Source organism: Cantharellus anzutake (genome assembly GCF_015039405.1).
Source record: "Cantharellus anzutake strain C23 chromosome Unknown EI90scaffold_96, whole genome shotgun sequence".
In the NCBI taxonomy this organism is placed as follows: domain Eukaryota; kingdom Fungi; phylum Basidiomycota; class Agaricomycetes; order Cantharellales; family Hydnaceae; genus Cantharellus; species Cantharellus anzutake.
The window spans coordinates 204867-220651 of NW_024067046.1; the positions used below are offsets into that span (position 1 = coordinate 204867).

General features: G+C 47.7%; 3 protein-coding genes across 3 annotated transcripts; 1 reads left to right on the top strand and 2 right to left on the bottom strand.

Moving 5' to 3' along the window:
- Window positions 1–7557: 7557 nt before the first annotated feature.
- Window positions 7558–8096, bottom strand: EI90DRAFT_3133037 (uncharacterized protein; the record flags this gene model as incomplete). Its single annotated transcript, XM_039064541.1, has 2 exons — window positions 7558–7944; window positions 8001–8096. The coding sequence occupies 2 exons, from the start codon at window positions 8094–8096 to the stop codon at window positions 7558–7560; spliced, it is 483 nt and encodes a 160-aa protein (XP_038909844.1).
- A 2302-nt stretch (window positions 8097–10398) lies between these two features.
- Window positions 10399–10945, bottom strand: EI90DRAFT_3020945 (uncharacterized protein; the record flags this gene model as incomplete). Its single annotated transcript, XM_039057585.1, has 3 exons — window positions 10399–10541; window positions 10603–10701; window positions 10768–10945. 3 exons carry the CDS (start codon window positions 10943–10945, stop codon window positions 10399–10401), a joined length of 420 nt encoding a protein of 139 aa, XP_038909845.1.
- Window positions 10946–13230: 2285 nt separating this feature from the next.
- On the top strand, window positions 13231–14121 carry EI90DRAFT_3020946 (uncharacterized protein; the record flags this gene model as incomplete). The annotated part of the gene is made up of 3 exons (XM_039057586.1): window positions 13231–13333; window positions 13431–13609; window positions 13726–14121. 3 exons carry the CDS (start codon window positions 13231–13233, stop codon window positions 14119–14121), a joined length of 678 nt encoding a protein of 225 aa, XP_038909846.1.
- Between the last annotated feature and the right edge of the window lie 1664 nt (window positions 14122–15785).

Consider the following 15785-nt stretch of genomic DNA (forward strand, 5'->3'; position numbering starts at 1 on the left):
ATTAAGAGTAGATCCTTTCCTTTCTAATGGGCTATCAAGCTTGTCTCGGTCGTTACTAGTTAATCTTCGCGCTTGCTTTTTAGACATTGTCCTCGTTTTGCAGGAGTTTCAGTCATATCTCCGTCGTTTATGGGTAGTTTCCCCTATAATTACTCTCATTGGTTCCGTTTGGGTGACATCTACATTTCCTATTATAAACACGACTTTGACTTTTGCATTAGTTCCTGAGGAATCTTTGTTCCGTGGTACTTCCATCCTTGCTATGTGTGCGGACGTGGGAAAGTAGTTTCCGTGGAGGTTCTCTGATTATTTTTATAGTCAAATCTTGGTCGATTGTCCTAATTCTTGGTTTAATATTTGCTATAAATTCCCCCGAGAATTCCGTCTCGTTGATGGTAAGCTTGAAGTATTTTTGTTATTTTTCTTTCTTTCGATTTATCGTGTATAGTCGTAATAATTCGTAAAAATTCGTAAAATTCGTTAAAATTCAGGTCCTTCTATGTTCTCATATCTACTTGTCGTATGAGGTTTTGTGATTTATCTGGCATATTTTCATAATGGGTTTCCATAGTGTGGCCGTTATTTCTCCTACAGCGGAAGCGGATCCTTGCTCCTTGGTCTGGGCCGAACAGGCCTTAGACGCGTGAGAAGAAGACTTGGGACAGTCTTTGACCATGTGGCCAGACTGACTGCAGAACATACAAAGTTTCTTGTCAAGACAACACTTACACTCTTGTGGTGTGAGCTTGCCATTGTCTCCGAGTTTAGATGAAAGGTCCGGTTTAGCAGAGCTGGCCTCGGACTTTTTATTGTCCTTCGGAGGCTTGCTACCAGAAGCGGAGTTGAAAGAGGAGGAGGAAGGGATGGGGTCGGAACGAGAAGCAGCGGTGGACTTGTCGAAAACGTTAGAGGAGGAGGGTTTCGCATGACGTGTAACTTCAGATTTACGCTCCCAATAGCATGCATCAAAAGTTTGCGACAAGGTATGAAGTTCTGAAAGAGTAGAAGGTTTACCTACTCTGGCAATATCGTCCTTGATACGCTCCGGCAATCCGTTATAGAAAAAATGACGGAGCATGGCTTCTCTGTAACCATGAAGTTGAGAGGTGTGTCGGTTGAACTCGACGACGTATTTATTGATGTGGTGCCCATCCTTCATGTCCAGGGTCATTAGTTGAACTTCGGCGTTGCCCACAGGATCGTGAGGACCGAAGTTCGTTTGAAGTTCGTTGACGAACTCTTGATAGTTATTCATCCATCGTGGACAAAGCGTAGAATTTTGATCGAATAATAGATCTGGCTTGAACCAATTGAGGGCCATTCCCTTGAGGTAGGACTGTGTGAAGATGACCTTAGCGCGGTCACTAGCAAAAGCGAGGGGACGGTCCTGGAAATTGAGTTCACATTGGACCAGAAATACTTGGAGTTCTCGGGGATCTTTCCCATCGAACTGTTCGGGCTCATGGACCTTGGTCTGGAGAGCGGAGGATGGTGGACATGGTGGACGTCCGGTGTGACGAGCCAAGCTGGCAATGGCTTGGGCTAATTGTGCAATAGCCACGTTGGGGATGGGTTCGGCATCGTTGGCAGTTGGGACAGTGGGGATGGGAGGATCAGCAGGAGGAGGGTCGACGAAGTTGGGGACCTTGGAACCGAGTCCAAAGAAGTGAACAGGGTCTATGGGTTGTTCCGTGGTGTCTCCGAAGTCGGAATCTGCAACTGGTGATCGATTCCTAACGGGACGCATGATCGGAGTTGATGGGAGAGGGGTGTCAGGGCACACCCGCCTGACCCTGCGCCGCACCCCGCGCCGTACTGCCCTACTCCGCCTTCCCCGCTATCACCCCCCGTCCCTCCTTTCTCACTTTCCCCTTTTCTCTCTATTTCTATTCTACGGTCGATTTCCCTTTTCTCCATGTACCACTATGTACCTAACCCTGCTCCCCTGATCGCTGCACGCGCCGTGCACACACTCCTGCCTACTGAGCGGCCACCTCCAGGACCTCCTGCAGAGACACCCGGGGAGGCGTGGCTGTGTGCGGAGATGACGTGGCTTCTCCCACGTGACCCTGACCGCATGTATATAATAGCGCCTGGGGTGGGAACAGAAGAAGCAGCCTTCTTCTCAACTTCCCACTTCAGGTAAGCACCATAGCTTTCCCCTTTTAATGATAACTCAACTTCCCACTTCAGCCTAAGTGGTTGGGGACGCTCACCCCGCGATGGGACCGCCACTATGCATAGCCGACACCTGTCCCATCGAGTCCCTTGCGCTGGGACCTCACCACTTTCGGAGCCGTCCCTGACAAGGGGTTTCTAGATTAGAAAAGCTACGAAACTCAACTGGGTTTCTCGCCAATCGGCTAGGACCAGGCTGTGAGGGTTCTGGGGAAGGTGAGGCAGAGTTGGGAACTAATGTGCATATTTGCGAACGAGTGTGAGGGGCTTTTGGTGCCATACAAGACATGTACTAGTCAGGGAGTAATAAAATACTGTCAACCAGGTTGAGATGAAGGAGTGTCTCCATGGCGGAGGGCTTCGGCCTCGGCAACTTATGCCAGGAGCGCTGTGCCAAGTAACATGTCTGTGCCCTAACTTACTAAACTGGCAACCAGAACTGAAGGGGGGTAAACTCTAGTCGATTTTATTACTGAGGTGTAACCTATGTACAAGTTGAGTATATATATAGTTACAACGAGGGCAGGCCCGCAAATGGCGGAGCCGAGCTAACGGGGTTAGACATTAGCTGATTGAATATTACCGACAAGTCAGGTTATGGGGTTAGTGGAATGGTAGGCGATAACCCAGAAATGGAAAGGAGGGATAGGCCCGAAGGTGGGCTTGCAGGGCAAGCGAGTGTATTGCCCAGCAGAGGTGGGAGTGCGCTAGCGGACATTGGAGCTGTCCGGAAGCCTTTGGGGCTCCATACTTAGGGAGGCATAGGTAATAAATTGAAAGGAGGGGGTGGTGACCATTGAGGGGTACCGAGGAGATTGCGGAATACGGGAGCTCCGAGGTTAGTGAAGAAGGAGCGGAGGTAGACCGGAGGGATTGGAGGGAGTGGAAGTCGATGGCCAGGGATGGATATGACAATCACCCAGATCCATACTTCTCTGATCACATCATCCTTGCTCCACGTAATGCTGATGTCCATTCCATCAATGAACACATCTTAGGCAAATTTCCTGGGGAGGAGATGATTTATGACTCTGCTGATTCTGCTGTGGATGAAGAGGGTGCTGACCATCCTGATCCCATTCCAGTGGAGTGCCTCAACTCCATCAATGCATCAGGTGTTCCTATTTCAAAATTGGCCCTGAAAGTTGGATCCCCAATTCTTCTCCTCTGAAACCTGTCAGTGCAGGATGGACTTTACAATGGGACTTGCCTTTGTGTTGAGCATCTGGGAAGGAGAGTGATTCAAGCCCATGTCCTTGGAGGTTTTCATCATGGGAAAGTTGCTTTTATCCCAATGACCCTCACACCATCAGACTTAGGGGAGTTGAACTTTATCCTCAAACGGCAGCAGTTTCCAGTTGCATTGGCCTTTGCTATGACTGTGAACAAGGCACAGGGACAATCTGTGAAGCATGTGGGTGTCATATCCCAGAATCCCGACCCTGCGCTCTCCCACCACATCACACCTTCCTAACAACTTCATCATCCCCTACACCTTAACTCCCCACTTCCCAAATCACCTTCCTTCCAAACTGTCTCAGCTCCAGCCTGGTTGCAGCACACCTTACCTTGGCCACTCCCATCCTGGAAGTTCGGTCCTGGGTTGGAACATTTGGGGACTCTGGATTTGCTCCGACCTCCTGACAGTTCTCCGACATCCCATGACTTACCTCTAAACCATTCCCCCTCCCATTTCATTTATTGGAGTCACCCAACATCCCTCGGATACGTAACTCCACCTTCGGAGCTACCTGCATCCTCTGGTGATCCCACTCATGTCATCACTAATTAGTCACCTTCCTTTTATAGCACGACTGTTGTCTTCTTTTCATTCAGTCGGCGAACCTCCTCTTACGCATTTCTCGTTCCCATTCATCTTCTGGCCTCTTACTCCACCCTTCTCGACCCGACACCTCGGTTTCCTGTTAAGGATATCGTTTGGGACCTTTCGGTACCTCCGGTATCATTCAGCACCTTTTGGTGTTTTCCATTATCACTCAGACTTTGACTAAAGTCCTTCCCATTCCTCCATATATAAATACTTGTAGATTGGAACCTGTAGTTCCCCAGTTCTAATCTTGACTAAAATGTTACCCCAAGTCCCTCTGAGTGAATCCTGACCCCTTTCGACAAGATACCTCAGACACATGAAATACAAGGACTAACTGAGACGTAACAGAGGCACAGCGCTCCCTCTGAGTTGCTGAGGCCGTGTCCTTCTTAGAGCCTCTTGTACCACCCAGCAGACCTGGGCTTCCTGGAGAAGCTTCGGTCCACTACTGGAGCTCTCGGATCCCCTCTAGTTGAGCCCTGCCTGCATTCGGACTCACGCATTTTCCCCTATGTTTGGGGTTTTTGACAGTGGGGCTTGATTTGCGTGCACCATGCTTCAGTCATGGACAACTTTATGTTGCACTGTCAAGGGTTACTTCTCCTCAAAACATTAAAGTCATTTTCCCTCCTGGACACCATGACTCTTTGACATCAAATGTAGTGTATCATGATGTTCTGATTGATTGATATATATCCCATTGCCTCTTTACTTGCACAAGGAGGACAATATAACAAGAATAGGCTTTTCTCATTTCTGTGCATTGTCATATCCATCCACGGCCATCGACTTCCACTGCCTCCAATCTCTCTGGACTACCTCCGCTCCTTCTTCACTAACCATGGAGCTCCCATATTCCACAATCACCTCGGTATCCCTCGATGGTCACCACCCCCTCTTTTCAATTTATTACCTACGCCTCCCTAAGTACGGAGCCCCAAAGGCTTCCAGACAGCTCCGACGTCCGCTAGTGCACTCCTGCCTCCACTGGGCAATACACTTGCTTGCCCTGCAAGCCCACCTTCGGGCCTATCCCTCCTTTCCGTTTCTGGGTTATTGCCTACCATTCTGTTAACCCTGTAACGTGACTTGTCAGTAATATTCAATTGGCTAATGTCTAACCCCATTAGCTCTGCTCCGCTTGGCTCCGCCATTTGCGGGCCCGCCCTCATTGTAACTATATATACTCAACTTGTACATAGGTTACACCTCAGTAATAAAATCAACTAGAGTTTACCCCCTTCAGTTCTGGTTGCCAGTTTAGTAAGTTAGGGCATGGACGTGTTACTTGGCACAGTGCTCCTGGCATAAGTCGCTGAGGCTGAAGCCCTCTGCCACGGAGACATTCCTTTGTCTTGACCTGGTCTCTGACAGTGTCCCTCAGCATCCTGCACCCAAAACATGAACTCAACCTCCTCCATGAATTGTTGTCAAACGTGTGTCCCTTCTTTCCACTTGTGCCGTCCACACTGAGTGCCGTTAGTTCACTGTACCAGGTCACTTGGCAACACTCCCAATGGCAGTCGGGGAGCTGGCTGGTGGCTCCCTGACAGCCAATCAGTGGCTGCTGATGGCAATGATTTTTGGGCCCATCACTGTATGTTAATTGGGTTGGGCCGGTATTAAGACAGACTAAACTCTCTTTGTTAGATACCAATCATTTGGGAGGCATATCTACCATCAGATGCTGTCCATGCACAGGAAGAGCGGGAGAAGATGATACAGGAACGTATACGAAAAAAGGAACAGGAGAAGAAAGAGGAAAAGGAGCGACATGGACAAGAGAAGCTGGCTTTGGGTATTAATCAATCAGTACGTCGATCAACAGTCCTACTGCTACACTGTCTTGGGATGCTCTTAAACTCAGATCCTCACAGGCCCCCATGGATGACAACGCTTCAAGGGGCCACAAGGCTCCGAGACCACCACCACCACCACCAAAGAAGAGGAAACCGACGAAGAAGAGAATGACTACTGGTGGCAGTCCCAATCTCGATGAGACGGCTAAGCTTCGCCCAGATGAGCCCATGAATTTTTTCCACCTCACAATGGTGCTTAAGTGTTGGCTATCCCGTACGATAACTGAAGAGCAGATTGCAATGGGTGAGGGACATATGCTACAGTATCTCAAGGGTGTGTTTGAGGTGGGTTTGCATTAAAGTTTGATCTCTCCACTGACCTGCTGCCATCAGATTTTTGGCCCCGACATGATCAAACCCAATCACCACTATGCAGTCCATACTGCTGAATTCATCCAGGACTTTGGCCCCATCTATGGCTTCTGGACATTCTTATTTGAGCGTCTGAACAAGGTCCTCAAAAGCTACAAATCCAATAATCATGGTGGTGGGCAAATTGAGGCATCCTTTTTCCGCGAATTCCACTGTACCATTCGCATCTCTCAAATTGTGCATGGTTAATTACATTTTGATGGTCCCCCTTCTTGATTCACCTTAGTACAGATTAGCCAGGCATTGTCGACTTCCAATCCACTGGACAAGGCAGCAGCCTCTTGCCTGATAAATGCTATGACAGATGAATGGGGTACAGTCCAAGCTCTGGCACGAGAGCTTGATATGGGCCTTGCAGATGGTACGCCCTCTCATTGTATATAATTCAGAATTCTAAGCGTGCACTCTCAGAAACATTCCCCCTCAACCAGATCGGCTTAGGCCCGGCACTGCAGAAGAAGTACGATCTGACGCTCGCTGATTCCATTGTAATAATAGGTCATCTGCAACGTCGCCATCCAGGCCTTAGGCTGCATCAATACACCGCTGTCAACCCTCACCCAGACAGCATACCACTACCCACATCCTGCTGGATGCACCACTATGTCGTCATCAAATCCTGCCAATATCTTGCATCAGACATGGCTGCCAACCCCTGAAGCTCATTGGTTGAAGTGGATGTATGTGGGACACAATGTTGTGGTGAACTCACGCATATCCTCTCATTCGATGAGAATCTCGGTATGGGAGCAATGCGAATGGCGTTTGGCATGGTCAAATGGTTTCACCCTTACATGCCAAAACATGACACAGTGTGGGCCCCTTTGTAAGAGCATTGCCATACTTATGGTCGATACACTGATGTGCAGTACATGCTTCTGGACAGTGCCCAAGACTCTCACATCTGGGTTTGGGAAGCCAACAAATGGTGGAATAACGGAAGTGTTTCCATCATTGCTCTGGATTCCATTTGGAGCCATCTTGCAAGGCTCGCGATGGCAGTTCAAGGCACATGGGTATGGGTAACTCTTACTATTGATGCTGTATGTATTCGAACATCATTCTCGATGACCCCCACTGAGATTCTTACAACGTGGCAGAATGGAGACAGGATCTAACTTTGATGTTGAGAGAATCCCCTTGCTGTAATATCTAGGACACTCTCTGTGTATCCAAATGTACAAACGTCCTAACCCAAAATAATAAATATTATTATCTCATGGTCGTACATATTATGTTATTTTGTTCAGCATTGTTGGTACATGTTTACTTTGTTCCGATCACACAACTGGATGTTGGACCTTTGCTAGCTAGATCTCAGGCATCCCCTGTGTTGTCAGCCTCATTATCCTCCCCTTCATTATCCACCCCTTCATCTTCGTTGTCACCCTCATATGCTATAGATTCTGCTTCGAACCTTCTGAGTGCTATGAGATCCTCAGCCATCATCATCTCATCAGTTATCGCAATATTCGTTATCCATTCTGGGTCCTCCGTGATCTTCATATGAGCCAACTGCTCTGCAGAGAGGTTTTGGGATACCAATGAATGGAAGACCGCGAACTTAGGGAGCTGGCAGGACATTGCCTCAGAGGAATGACTTGCAGGCTTATATGTATTTTGAGGCGCAGGCCTCTTGCCAGGAGCTTTGTCATCTATGTCATCCTGGCAGCATTTGTCCAATGCATAGTAATACCTGACGACCTACAAAGTCTTATTAGCCTGGTGGATGTGTGCAGGCCAACTTGTTGACCACCTACCATTGGTGATCTCCAGCACTTCTGTCTGCGCACCAGTGCTCCTGTGTTATCGTCACAGTCTGTCAACATGTAGTCAGTTAGTACAAGAGACTTCATCTGCGACTCCGTGACATTAGTCAACTTGACCAATAGCTTGGTTATTGCATTACGTTGCCTGGTTGTCAGGGCACACCCACCTGACCCGGGTCCACCCGGACCCACCCAGCCACACCACACCTGCTCCCCGCTGTCCAACCCTCTCCCTCCTCCTTCCTCTGTCTCTCCTCCCCTTTCCTTTCTCTCTTTCTTTATCTCATTCCTCTCATCTTCCTTTTCTTGTTTATTTCCTTCTATCTACACGGACCACCTTCCTTTGTATCAATGTACTATTGACCCGTCCAGCCCACACACCCTGGATGGCTTCCCGCTGTGCCCAGCATGCGCACATGCAGCAGACGCTCTCGGGATCCCCATGGGGATACCCGGATGCCTGTGGCTGTCTCCGAGGGTGACGTGGCACTTGTCATGTGACTCAAGCTGCATGTACATAAATGTACCTGAAGTGGGAACCGAAGAAGTAACCTTCTTCTCACATTCTCCACTTCAGTCTAAGTGGCCAGGGACTGCTGTCCCTTCCTGGACCTGCCAGTATGCACCCCTGGTTTGCACCCCGTGAGGGCCCTTCTGCCAGGCGATACATCCAGACCCCCTCTACCTCGGATGCGTCCCTGACACTGGTGGCTTTCTGGTAACAGGGATGGTTTGATCATGGCTCAGACTACTTTTAAGAGGCGGGCTTACCAATTTCTTATGGCCCCAGTGGTTCTTCCTCTCTCTTGATGACACAAGCTGGTTTCAACCATCAGCCTTTTGCAGTGTCGTCCAGACATCTCGCAGGTGCTTGAAGTACTGGACGAGTCCCTTGTGGATTGTTTGATCATCAAGGGTCTTCTCTTCTATGTGGCGTTTAAATTTCTGGGAAGCAGACTTGCACCTGAGCTTTCGCATGTTGCTTGGGATGGAGGCCCACATACTGGGCTGTCCAAACAGAGCCTGAGAGCCTCATTGATCGCAGGCTCGTTCAGTTCGTGATTTGCGTGTTTTTGCCAATCTGGCCAGAAGAGAGGAGTCCTATCAGCTCTCTTCAGCAGGGGGTCAGGGATCTGTTCCCCTTCTATTGTCATTCCGGGAGTCTTTGACATGATCCCCAGTATGTGGTGAAAAGTCTGCTGCATCAACTCCTAAAAGCATCATCGTCAGCCCCATCTATCACTAGTAGTACTAGCACATAGTCAATAGGGGGGCTCACGGTTGAATAAATTCGCCTAAACTGGATCTCAAGTGAGATTTCTCAAGTGAACCTAAAGTGACAAAAGTGCGTCAAAACTAGATCTAAAGTCGCCACTTTAGGTCCTTCTCGACTTGGGGCTCAGGAGCCCCAATTCGCCTAAAGTCACCCATCTAAACTCGGCTTTAAAACTGAGTAAGTCCGCGTTAACACTAACTGTACAGTTTGCTACCTAGGTCACCTGTCCGTTCCCTTCACCATGCTGCTGCTGCTGCTCGACGTGGATATTATTGTCACTGTTGTCATCAGTGTCCGAACTAGAACTCAAGAGTGAATCCTTAATTTTAGACATTGGCATTGTTGATGGTGACGTGCATGTATTCACAGAGTATGCTGGAGGGCTGCATGTTGTCATGGCAGATGCGACACAAGGACGAAGGGGGAGGGGGCAGCTTCAGCCAAAGCGTCAGAGGCACTAGTTTCACGTTCACTGTTTCCTTTGTTGTCATTAGCCCAATGGATTGTACATTGCACCTATATCGCGCTCTAGCCCGACTTCACGCTCCCGTTCACCCAAGTCTTCATCAAAAGAACCAGTTCAAAGGCTTGACTCAGTCGGGATGGCAATTGATTCTATGTAACGTGTTCAACGTAAATACAGGTAAATATGCTCTGAGGTTGTTCCTCCAACGGAGCACACCGCGTGTATGAGGAGCTGGCAGTCGGAAGTAGATGGCATTCGGATGTATAGTGATTGCGTGACACAGAATGGAACGGACTTATGAGATCCAGGCCCGAGCTACTTTGGACGCACTTTAGAACCGCCCCAACTGTGAGCGCCCTTGAAGTGACCTAAACTCGACCTAAACTTGCTCTAAACTGAGGCCCCACTTGAGGTGGAATTTAGGTCAAATTTGAACCACTTCAGAACCCAGTTTAGCTCCACTTTAATCAACCGTGAGGCCCCCTAATACTTACCTGGAGCTTTTCTGGCCAAATCGTGGCATCCCCACCTCACTTGGTTTTCTTTGCCACGCTCCCATCGCAGTGACTCTCATCTGGTTTCTCGTCAAACTTTCGCTTCAACTCCATTACTTCATCTTTGATGGAGTTCATCTCATCCCTCAATGATCATAACTCTAGAGCCAATGGCTGAATTGCTTCAGTCAAGTTTGCTCTCATACTTGCCTCCACACTAGCCAGCAGCTTCGGGTGCTGACTGACATCCATATGGTAGTTCAGAGGTCGTGGATTGGAGTTCATGTGGACAGATCCTGGTAAGCCGATCGCTCGATTTAAATTACTGCACTCCATTACTTTGAAATAAACCCTCACCCAGCAAGTGAGAGTACTGGGGGCTGTGGCCCACAACCACTGGACTCCTCATCATTCCAGTATTCCAGTCGTTAGGCAGTGACCTTAAGGGAGATGGGCCTAGCGTGTTGGGTAGGTCAGTATTCTCATTGATATATTAACACCTTACTGGACATCTTGACATACCTGTTTGTCTATAGTACTCTTGGGTTCCAGTACTCCAATACCCGAAGTCATCGGCATTACTAGTGCTGGGGATGGGAGTGGATCGAAATGATGTGAAGCTGCCATCGCTAGTCCCCATATTGTCATTGTCAGTGGGTTGGGAGTCATGCTGGTATTCGTCAGATGGGCCCTGGTACATCACTCCAACTTCTGGGTAGTGCTATAGGGAGAACGATGGGAGGGATAGAGGTAGAAAGAGGGACATCTGTCTTTTATCGTTTATTATCCTCTATGTACATCGAGAGACGAATGAGCGATATTGATCAGTATATGTCATCGTGGTTTCCTCTGTCGGAAATGGTGCTTTCCAGATATGGATTTGATTGGGAATCAATATGGAAGATTATCAGCCACCACCAAAGCCCCATCATTTCCCAGCCCCAACCATGGTAAAGTGATGCTCAATCTGCCAGTAGACAGAACCAATATCCACTGTGGGAAATTGCATGGAAATCCAGTTATCCCTGCCATTTCCACAGTGGATGTCAGAGACCAGATTCGAGACGAAGGAATGTCTCCGTAGCGGAGGGCTTCGGCCTCAGCGACTTCTGCCAAGAGCGCTGTGCCTAGTGACACATCCGTGCCCTAACTTACTGACTGGCAATTAGAACCTAGGGGGGGTAACTCTAGTTGATTTTATTACTCGGGGTGTAACCTATATACAAGTGGGATATATATATGGTTACAGCGAAGACGGGTCCGCAATTGGCAGAGCCAGACGGAGCGGAGCTAACGGGGTTAATCATTAGCCGACTGAATATTACCGACGAGTCAGGTTGCAGGGTTAGCGGAAAGGCAGGCGATAACCCAGATACGGAAAGGAGGGATAAGCCCGAAGGTAGGCTCTGCAGGGCAGGCGATTGTATTGCCCAGCGGAGGCGGGGGTGTGCTAGCGGACGTCGGAGCTGTCCGGAAGTCTTCAGGGCTCCGTACTTAGGGAGGCGTAGGTAATAAGTTGAAATGAGGGGGTGGTGACCATCGAGGGGTGCCGAGAGGGTTGCGGAATACGGGGGCTCCGAGGTTAGTGAAGGAGGAGCGGAGTTAGACCGGAGGGAACGGAGGGACCGGAAGTCAATGGCCGGGGATGGATATGACAGTGGAAATTTTTGGCCTAAACGCAGTGAGTGTTACCAAATGTAGGTGCAGCGCTCCTCTCCAAGTCACTGAGGCCATGGTCCTCCCACTGGTTCTCTACCTCTGGCCTCCCTTCTCAGGAAAGGTCCAGGAACACTGCCCCTCCTCGCTGTGTCCCTGACACCAAGGGTATGTAGCCCAATCAATATATAGACCAAATTTAGGGATATAAATGCAGTTAATCTGAAATTACTTAGGGAAAATGCGGGAAAATGAGTGGGAAAATGAGGGGAAAGTTGAGGGGGGGGGGATGAGGGAGAAAATGAGGGGGGAAATGGGGAAATTTGGAGGGGGGGATGAGGGGGGAATGAGGAGAAAATTGAAGGGGGGGATGGGGGGGAATTGTGGAGGGAATTGGGAGGGGGGGAATTGAGGGGGGGATGAAGGGGAAAATGAAAATGAGAGGAAAATGAGGGGGAACTGGGGGGTTTCTAAAACTTGAAAAAAAGTCAGGGGAAATTAAGGGAAATTCAGAAAATGGGGGACTTTCTAAAAAAGGAGAATGTCCAAAAAATCAGGGGAAATTGGGGCAAAAATCAGAAATTTTGGGATGAGTTAGGGAGAGATATTTCAGGAAATTAGGAATAATTGGAAGAAAAATTAAATCACTTTTTTGATAATTCAATGTGCATTGGAAAGTGCCAAAGTGGGGCAATGTAGCAATGTATGTTTCAGCCCTAGAAAAGTCTCCCATCACGTTTTGGTGAGCCTAATAACCATGGCTTTTTGACCATGGGAAATTTGGTGTCAAAGGCTTGGATGATATCTGAAGAATACATCAGCTTTTTGTTTGCTTTATTGGGTGATATTTTTAATTTACTTCATTTGGAACACTTTTTTAAAACTGATTTATACCCTACATAACATGCATGGTTACATTGCCACACTTTGGTGCTTTCCAGTTCACATAGAATCATCAAAATTGGTTGAGTTTTGAGCAAGAAATGAGATGAAAGATAAAGTGAAAAATTTTGAATTTCAGAGTTTTCCTCATATTTTGTAAATAGCAATAAACAAATAAGGTGATGATTTTAGTAAACACAAAAGGTATGTATATGAGCCTCATAGAGCTTTCAGAGCAATGACAATGGCCATTTTACACATGTTGTTCCACTTGATGAAGGTCAAGTCCTTGGTGGCCTTGACAGATGGTCAGGCCACCCCAAACACCTCAGGGTCTTGTCCACTGTAAGCCTTCCTCTTGCCTTGAACCATTACATATCCCCACCAAACAAATCATTCTTTTAGCATTGTGATCTCAAGAAGGACCTGGTGAAATTCCCTGACTGGATGTTGAAGGAGGACTCATTGGATGATGCTGTCAAGAATGAATTTACCAAGCGACTCAAGCAGCAGGCACAAGGTGCCCAAGTGCCTCCTTCATCCATGAAGGGTAAGTGACGAGCAGAGCCCTCCAATGTCTCTCCCAAAACCAGTAAGCATCATTCTCCCTTTGACTTTCAACATCATTATCCATATCTCCCTTCTAGACTGCTCCTCTAAGAAGAGCCGCCTACACAAGGAAAATCAAGAGGATAATGAAGATGATCTCATGTTCGACAATCCACACACCGTTGATGATGATCCTGAGGATGCAAGCCACATCGAAGAGTCTACCCCCCACTCTGAAGACTCACATGAGCTGGTACCTGAGACACCCATTCAGTATGTCAGCATCCATTATTGTCTCCTCCAATACACTGATTGCAGTCATATCATAGTCAATCGCAACATCATCATCAACATCATGAATCAGATTCACCTCCTTATGTTCCCCCAACATAGATTAGTTGTGGGCATGTTGGGAAGCGCCTTGAGGATGATGAGGATGAAGGGGAGGGGGGGGATGAGGATGAAGAGGAGGTGAAGGATGACAAGGATGATGAAGGTAGGGATGAATCAGCTGAGATCAATAAGAATGAGGAGTGTGATGAACAGCAGGTGGATGAACCATCATCAGAAAAGGAGGTAGAGAGCAGTCCTCCTATTTCTCCACCCCAGCCCTCCAGGCCTCCAAAACGCCAAACCAGGATGATGGTCAAGCTGAAAGAGGCTGGTGGCTCCAAGCCTTCTGTGGGTGTCTCCAATGCCACCCTTGGTGCCAAAGCACAGCCATCAAAGGGAAAGATGGCTACCAAGGTCTTGATCCTGCATCTGCAATGTAGTGGCTCTTTCTATTAGTAATTGTGCTAATCATGGGATAACTATCATACATGAGTTATTAGTAAGAATCATAACAACTAGTCAAAGTATCGATCTTGCCTCAGCTTCATGTTACAGCACTTTTGAGGGAATTTGTCCAATAAAAAGTGAAATGGGTATCAATCAATATGTTGTGCAGAGAATCACCTCAGAAATTGGCCACACATATATCCATATTATCTTTGCATTACTGGTGCCAAAATAACCAAGCAGATTTCATGGAGATATGAAGACCATCCATTATTTAAAAACAAAAAGTAATGATGCTGGCCATTTAATATGCATTTCCAAAAATGTATATACATATTATCTTTGCACTTCTGCATCCTTAGGAGAACAAAATCATTCAAACATTTAATTTTCTCCACCCAATGTGTAGAGGGTGCACAGCAAAAAGACTCAATTTCCTCACAGTGCTCTGTGAGCTCTGAGAGCTCTGAGAGCTCCCTACCAAGTTTGCTGATGAAGGGGATTCATCATTACAAAAGATGCCAACTACCTCCACCAAATCTGTTACCTCAAAGCAGCATTCTGCATGCTCATGCTGCTTGCTGGCCACATGCAGATGATACATCATCTACCCATGATTCCAGCAAACCGGTGCTCATTGATGAAGACACAGTTGATCTGTCTAAGATGATGCCTGGATTTTTAGGCACTGATCCCTTCAACTTGACCTGGGGGAAGAGCAAAGCATTACCAACAGATTGATCAAGTATGTGATGGTTGCAGTGACATATAACTCTGGTGGTGATCCAGCTGAAGCCCTTCAGCTTCACCTTGATAATGATAATCCCTTTGGTGTATACATCCTTGTGACTGGTTGGGCATTGGAGCCTGCACCAGGGAACAAGAGCACAGCCCACAATTCCTGCAGCCTTCATGTGGCTGCAGTTGGCAAGCATGGTAGCATCTAAGTACCCCACAGAGCTACTGAATGGCACTGGGTGGACCTTCTTCAGACACATGATTCAGAACAACTTGTCTGGGGCTTTGCATTCCTCAAAGCACCCCTACACTTTCATTGACAGTGTCAAGGAGACACTACCTACATCCCTATTGACAAATACTTGGCTTGTGATCTGAACACCAGCACACCCTTTCTACTTCATGGTGATCACAAGGCAATTGGGGCAATCCTCAGGGAGATCATTGCCCTCCCCATGATTCATGGGCCCAAAATAACCATCAATCCCCTGTGAACAAGGAGGTTCTAGACATTCTAGACCCATTAAACAAAGCAAGTGATGATCATTGAAACATTGATGTACATATGTTTAACACTTTGTGGCTCAGCAACTTCAGTTTTGCTTGTTTACCTCACAATTGCAGAATGCTGGCTACAAAGGAACTGTTTATACCTCTGACATCACTTCCCTGGATGCCTGGACAGGTAATGTCAAAAAGCTGAAAATTGTTCAAGGGGTAAGCAACTGCCATCAAACATCCAGGATTGGTGTTAGATTGGGCAGATTCGGACAACTCCAGAATGGAATCGGAGACTTAGCGTGGAAGGACCTTGGCCTCAGCAACTCATGTGGAGCACTGTGCCATTGCTGGTTGTCCTAGGGGTCCCTAATTTTGGATCTAGCAGAGGGGAAGTCTCTTGGGGGGAAATCAAGTTGATTTTGGACTGAGGTTAC